At 49.0% G+C, this 7,477-nt stretch overlaps 1 protein-coding gene across 2 annotated transcripts; it reads left to right on the top strand.

The window, feature by feature from the left end:
- Positions 1–1,193: 1,193 nt before the first annotated feature.
- Positions 1,194–4,269, top strand: LOC127316031 (serine/threonine-protein kinase-like protein At1g28390). Of its 2 annotated transcripts, none has more exons than XM_051346461.2 (2): positions 1,194–3,510; positions 3,745–4,269. In XM_051346461.2, the coding sequence occupies exon 1, from the start codon at positions 1,262–1,264 to the stop codon at positions 3,212–3,214; it is 1,953 nt and encodes a 650-aa protein (XP_051202421.1). In that variant the 5' UTR covers positions 1,194–1,261; the 3' UTR covers positions 3,215–3,510; positions 3,745–4,269. The 2 variants fall into 2 exon arrangements, with proteins under 2 accessions (XP_051202421.1, XP_051202415.1); XM_051346455.2 differs by having other exon boundaries at positions 3,741–4,269.
- The last annotated feature ends 3,208 nt before the right edge of the window (positions 4,270–7,477 follow it).

Raw genomic sequence — 7,477 nt, 5'->3', positions numbered from 1 at the left:
CAATCGTTCCGCTGTCAGTTGGCCAATTCATTTTCAAATTGCAACACAAAACTATAGCAATTGGCAACCATCGAAAATATGTGCCATTTCCCTCCACGCAGCACCAACTAGTGGCTAGTTTTTCCCAAATGTGCAAAATGAGACCATATCTTACAATTTGTCCAAAAAGTGCCAAGTTCCACCTAAAAAAGTTCACCCAAATGACATTCATCTATGCCAATGCCCTTCAAGCATCCATGAGCTAAGACCATCTGTTGCACGGGATCAGAGATGGTGGCCAAGTCGGTGAACATGATCCGGTTCTCCTCGGTCATGATCTTGGCTTCGGGCTCCAAGACCTTGGACTTGTCATCGGCATTCATGAGCGTAGCCTTAGCTTCGGCCTCAATGAGCCTAGACCTCGCAAGGACCTCTTCCACCTCAAGAGCTCTCAATTGAAGATGAACAAAGCTCTTGGCCGCTGCATGTTTCTTTTTGCACTGCGTGATGGCCTCTTCCTTCTTGACCATCAACTATCTCATGCTGTCTTGGAACGCCAATGAGAAATCTTGACAGTGCATGTCGGTCTTAATTTTATTGTGGCCAACTGGCCGTTTGGTACGGTCACCACCGTTTGCCTCATCGGTGGAACGAACGCCTAGGCTTTGCCCATCGTGTTCGAGGTCGATGGTACCATTCGTTAACGAATTGCCATTGCCATTGCGCTTCTCCAACTCCACCCGGCGCTCGTCCGACGTGAAATCCTTGGTGAGCTAGCCGACGCGGCGGACGTGGCTGTGGGATCCATCGCTTCTGCTGGCTTTCCTAGCGGCGAATTCTGTAGAAAGGTTTTTTGGAGGGAAGTATGCGCCACTGACGGGAGAGACCATGGTGATATAGGAAGGACAAGAGAGAACGCGCACACTGTCCAACCCAACGAGTCGACGATCCAAATTTGATAAACGAATATGTTTTTTTGTTTTTTGATAAACGAATATGTTAATTCGTGTGAGCCGATCTATTTGAATTACGAACGGTCGAGCGTGTTTCAAAATTTACCGCCGCCCCCCAAGCCGGGTCCCGCAGCCGCGCGGAGACCGGAGACGGTCGGGTCCCCCGCACCAAACGTCTTCCCACAAGCCACCGAAAACACGCGAGCACACCGGCAGCGCTACCGTTCCAACTCCACTTCTCTCCTCTCCGGATCCCCTTTTCGGATTTCCCCCCCTCCGCCCCGCCCCGCCCAGCCCCGGCAGCCGCGCGACGGCTCCGCCCCGCCCAAATGGGCTACCTCTCCTGCCGGGCGGACTCGTCCGCGGCGACGTGCCGTTCCATCACCGCCATCTCGCCGCTCCCAATCATCTCGCGCCGCTCGGCAGGGGCCCGCGCGGCGGCGGCGCTGTCTCCCGCCCTGCCGGAGATCGAGCGCTTCTCCTACGCTGACCTGGAGGCGGCCACTTCCCACTTCGCCGACGCGGCCCTGCTCGGCCGCGGCAGCCACGGGGCCGTCTACAAGGCCGTGCTCCCCTCGGGCCGCGCCGTCGCCGTCAAGCGCCCCTCCCCGCGCCGCGCCGAGGTGGACAACGAGATCCGCATCCTCTCCTCCCTCCGCGGCCCGCGCCTCGTCAACCTGCTCGGCTACTCCGACCCGGGCCCCGACGACCCGCGCGCGCGCCCCCGCCTGCTCGTCGTCGAGTACATGCCCAACGGCACGCTCTACGACCTCCTCCACCCCTCCCCCTCCCCCTCCCCCTCCTCCTCCGCGCGCCGCCCGCCCGGCTGGCCCCGCCGCCTCCGCCTCGCGCTGCAGACCGCGAGGGCACTACGCGCGCTCCACCACGACGCCGACCCCGCCGTCATCCACCGCGACGTCAAGTCCGCCAACGTCCTCCTCGACGCCAACCTCGACGCCCACCTCGGCGACTTCGGCCTCGCCCTCCGCGTCTCCAGCACCACCAATGCCGCCGCCACGCCCACGCCGGCCCCCGCCGGCACGCTCGGCTACCTCGACCCGGCCTACGTCACGCCCGACAGCCTCAGCACCAAGACCGACGTCTTCAGCTTCGGGATCCTGCTGCTCGAGATCATCAGCGGCCGCAAGGCCATCGACGTGCAGTACTCGCCGCCCTCCGTCGTCGAGTGGGCCGTGCCGCTCCTCCGCAAGGGCAAGGTCGTCTCCCTCTTCGACCCGCGCGTGGCGCCGCCGCGCGACCCCGTCGCCCGGAGGGACCTCGCCGTGCTGGCCGCGAGCTGCGTGCGCTCCAACAGGGACCGCCGGCCTTCCATGTCCGACATTGTCGACCGGCTCAGTGCCCTCAGCAAGGTGGTGTCGGCCAAGGCGTGGAAGAACGGGATGTCGGTGGTGGGGAACCCCTGCGCCATCGTTGATGTGCAGAAGACCGTCTCGAAGCGGGCGGCTGCTGCGTCAAAGCAGGAATCGACTTCAGCGGTGGCGTTTGATGACGACGACAAGGAGTCGGATGCAACCCTAGAGGAGCTGGTGCCGTTGGTGGGTGCCAGGAAACCGCCGCGGCCACTGAAGAACAACGGAAAGGTGTTCTCTGAGGCTGGTGATCGGGAGAGGAGAAATCTCCTGGAGCTCATGGCTCGGATCGACGGCGTTGCTGGCCAAAGATTTGGCATTACTCGGGCAAGAACGGTGCGCGGCGCCGGTGATCTTATTGAAAAGGATGCAGTATTGATTCTCAGGAGGAACCAAACTGTAAAAGTGGTTGAATCAGAGGCACTTAGTAAAGCTGAGAGGGTGCCACGTTTTGATGCAAACATCAAGCACAAATCAGCGGTGAAAGAACAAGAGAAGGCGGGGAAAATCCAAGATAAGGTGGATGAAATCCAAGAGAAAGCAGCGTCGAGGGAAGAGAAGGCAGGGAAAATCCAAGACAAGGTGGATGAAATCCAAGAGAAGGCAGCGGCGAAAGAACAAGAGAAGGCAGGGAAATTCCAAGACAAGGTGGATGGAATCCAAGAGAAATCAAAGAAAATACAAGAAAAGCTAGATGATATTGATAAGGCTGAAAGTATCAAAGAAAAGACGGGTCAAATCCTTGACAAAGCTGAGAAAAGCCAATCCACACCAGCGAAAATCCAAGAAAATGAAAGAAAAGTCCAAGTGCATACAGAGTTAGTCAAAACCAATGCGGAGAAGATCCAAGACTATGTGGAGAAGATCCAAGACAATGCGGAGAAAATCCAATGCAAGTTGGGAGAAAGTTAAATTTGTACAACTATTCTTGAGGCCAGCTTAATCAGTTATTGTTGGCAGTCGATCTCAAGGACAAAGCTCGTGAGGTATGGATCTTATTCCTCTGGTGCTACGATGGTAACACTTGTTCTATCCAAAAAGAATGGCCTGGCTGTGACCTCTGATAAGACCATGGAATTCAAATCCTAGCTACGTGATCCCTCAGTTGCAAAATTATTGCTGTGCTGGCAATGTCATCAAGGTCACATGCTACCAGTAATGCCGAAGCACTGAAGCCTGAACAAGAACAAAGTTCAGTAGGCCGTGAGGTGATACTGCACTCTGGTTCTGTTAATGCAATCCTCACTCCATCTAAGCAACTGATATTCATTTTGCTGCTTCAAAGTCAAATCATGTGAAGCTTCAAAATGGCCGTCCGTTGAAGCCATGCTTTAGTTGAAATAGATTGTTGTAGTTTTTGTGCAGCTTCGTTTATTCTTTCTTCCTTTGTCTGCAATGAATACAAGAATCACCAAGTGCTCCATTGATTTGTATGTAGATAGGAAGGCAGCAGAAGTTGATGTTTAAGAGGGAAAAAATCTTGTGACATTTCCATCTTCAGAAGGTACATATAGTTCTGCTACCCTGCAATGCTGTTACTCTTCCATGTGCTGGTCGTGCTACAGTGATACTATACTGCTATTGGCAATGAATGCACCATTCAAAATAGATATGAATGAGGCGCCATTCATCATACTCTCGGCACTGCTTTATTTCACTACAAAAAGGAGCAGCTGCTGATCGGTCGTACCTTGGGATGTGATCTATCATACTGTTCAGATGAAGGCTCTAGCAGAATTTCTCATCACATTGGGGAAGAAACAATTCAATAGTAGTGTTCATAGTTTCATTCTCCCTATAGCAGCTGCAGTTTGCAAGTGTTCTGTTTTTGTTGGGAAGAAAATGCATGGCAGGTGGATAGTATTTTCGTCGGCACCTTTCAGCAGATTTTGCTTCGCGCCTCGTTGTCTGTTTTGAATGGTGCATTCATTGCCAATATATTCATCACATGAACTGTGTCGGACAAATGCACATTGCCGTCCTCCCATATGAATGTTTCGCCCAGATGTCTACATCATCATGTAGACTCAATGCATTTATTAATGTGGTACTGGACGTGTCTATGATGTAAGTTATGTTCAGAAATATAGTGAAAATGGCAAGAAGTTTGGGGATCTATTTGGTTGCTCATAGAAGGGCACGGAGTGATGAAAAAAAAAAACGCACTCTTGGTATGCTTTGTGGGCCGGCAGAAGAGGGTGTACTGGGATGATCTGCTTGGGAGGTTCAGATTATGAACATTACAGTGTATTAGCTTGATTTATATGTAGTACATTAGATTTTGTCAAATCAGAAATTATTTTGTATGTGAAAGAAGTACATGTAGGTTACGAGTCTGGTACAATAGTAGGTAATACCGATCATGGGAAGTAGGAACATGATGCGTGATACTTTGTCCTGTAAACACTGTATGCATGCATAATGCATTTGTGCCATGGAGGACCATTGAAACCAGTTGGTAGGCCTTGCAAGTTGCAACATGTAAGAAATGCCTTTCCTTTGTGGCATTTATCAAACGGAGATCAAAAATAAATATCCAGGATCATAGTGGAATGCCCTCTTGGATCCAACACGATGGAATAGACAAATATGAGCTATAGGTTTTTTGTTTTTTCCAGATTCATAGATACTTAACCTGACAGAGCGTGTGTACTGTAGTCTATCAGCCAGCCAAGTTGGCATCAAAGCATTTGCTGGAACGATCCAGAGTCCAGAGAGTCTCAGGTATGGTCGAAGATCCCTGATTGATTGCCTCCATATCGCGTCATTACATTTGTACGGATACTGATCATGCATGCATGAATTGGCCCACTAATCTAACAAGTGAAAACTATCACTGATACATGTTGCTTATAGCTCAGTTTCTCCTTTGTAAAACAGGTGTGATGAAAAGCAACACGTAACCACCATTTGATAGGCCATATCCGTGATCATTCTTGTTCGTATGGTTAATGAGCACAAATTTGTAGTAAAAGATATCTTCATCGGCTCATCACCATAATTACATACTTGACCTTTTGTTGCTTTTATCATTTTCACACCTCATGCAGATGGCTCAAGTCTGACGAGACTAATATTCTACAACTAACAACTCATTTATTTTGAGACCGACCCACTTCCTATCTAGGATTTTATTTACTAGTCCTTTATATTCTAATGTGTCAATCGTCAAATGCTTTGGCAATTTCCCTGGGTCGGATGAAGCCATCAAAGTTTGAACCAGACCTTTTGATCTTTGGTTATCTTTCGTAGTAATAATATCTCGGGGTTTGCAACGAAAACTTGGTATATTGACTATACGACCATTAACTAAAATATGTCTATGGTTTACTAATTGACGAGCCCCAGGAATGGTTGAGGCCATACCCAATCGAAAAAGGATATTATCCAAACGCATTTCAAGTAATTGTAATAAAACCTGGCATGTTGACCTTTTTGCTTTTCCAGCGATATGTACATATCTAAGTAATTGTCGTTCTGTCAGACCATAATGAAAACGTAATTTCTTTTCATTAGATAATGACTTTCTTTGATTACACAGAGAAATGAAAAATAGAATTCCAGCACTAAACATAATCTTACTACTACTACGCATAGTTTACTTTATACTTTTATATCATTCATGAAATATTTTCCCTCCATATTGCCTAGAGCAGGTAACAATACTAGTTTTTCCAGTGACTGTCAACATCTTTTTTCCCCCATCACAGGCACGGGCACATCACATACACTTGGAGCCTTTGTCCCAGGATTCTAAAAACACATGAATGGGAAAAAAACGTATGATTTCAGTATCATGCCCAGTTCAATTTTATAGGATTTTGTTTGAATTTATTAGAGAATAAAAAAGGTTTTCATGAACATATATTTCCTATGAAATCCAATGCAAATGATTTCTAATGTTTTTTTATAGGATTCAGTCCCACAAAAGTACAAATTGAACAACACATACTACGAAAAATTTCTAAGGATTTGAATCCTCTAAATTGTTTTGTGCAAATTCGTTGAATCAAAGACACCATGAAGTTGTTCTTCTACAGGCGCTCGAGTGCGCGAGGAGAAAGAATAATCAATGAGCTCTACTGGCCCAGAGATTTTCGTCAGGTCAGAAACCTTGTGTTGTTGCATTTGGTTCTACGCGTACGTGCAGGCCACTTGCCAGTGTGTTGGAGAAATCATCATCTTATTAGAATGTAAACCATGGACCCGGCCGAACGGTGCCAGCGACTACTACGCAGCCTGAGTCATTAGGGCATCTCCAACCCTACGATCCAAACGGACGCACTCAGACGTCCAATTTTGGTCGTTTGGGTCAACCTCCGGACACGCGGATAGACGAGGATGTCCGTGGCGGCGATTTGCACAAAAATAACCCAAAAGTGAAAGAAAAACACGGACTGACCCTCCGGCGAAACTATTTCACCCATCTAACCCTTTTGTGTGGCGCCCCTCCCATCGGCGCCACACATGCCAGTGTGGCGCCCCTCCTGCCGGCGCCACACACCCAGCCGACGTGGCGCCCTCGACGCTGAGCTGGTGCGCCGATCCGACGTGGCAGCATGTGTGGCGCCCCTCCCATCGGCACCACACATGCCAACTTATAATTGCCCAACATACTGTGAGACAATTCGTCTGGGACTTAGCCGTTTTGGCGAGGCTCTATGTGTGGCGCCGATGCCGCGGGCGCCACACTAGCATGTGTGGCGCCGATGCCACGGGCGCCACACAAAGAGGCTCGCCAAAACGGCTAAGGACTAATCGTCCGGAGCCCCTGGATGTTTTCGACCCAAAAGTTGCTATATGTTGGCATGTGTGGCGCCGATGCCACGGGCGCCACACAGTGCAGTGTGGCGCCAGTGTGGAGGGCGCCACACATTGACTTGTGTTAAAAACATGAAAAATCCTACCAAACTCCTACAGTTTTGAGTACAACATTGGACACAACAAGTAGCAATTTCAGAACATACACATATAACACTTCATAGCTCACGTCGTAGCAAGTAGATTCAAACAACAAGTAGCATTACAGACATTGTTCGAAATGACATAGAGTTCACAACTCGATACTTATGAAGATACCCTGTCATACTCTTGATCCAGGAGCCACACCATCCTACATGTTTACACAAATACAACATATTATGAGCAACACATACATGAGAATATATCCAAATA

This window comes from Lolium perenne, chromosome 1, assembly GCF_019359855.2.
Source record: "Lolium perenne isolate Kyuss_39 chromosome 1, Kyuss_2.0, whole genome shotgun sequence".
Lineage (NCBI taxonomy): Eukaryota > Viridiplantae > Streptophyta > Magnoliopsida > Poales > Poaceae > Lolium > Lolium perenne.
The sequence above is the reverse complement of the archived record's forward strand: the minus strand, read 5'-3'. Positions and strand labels throughout refer to the sequence as shown.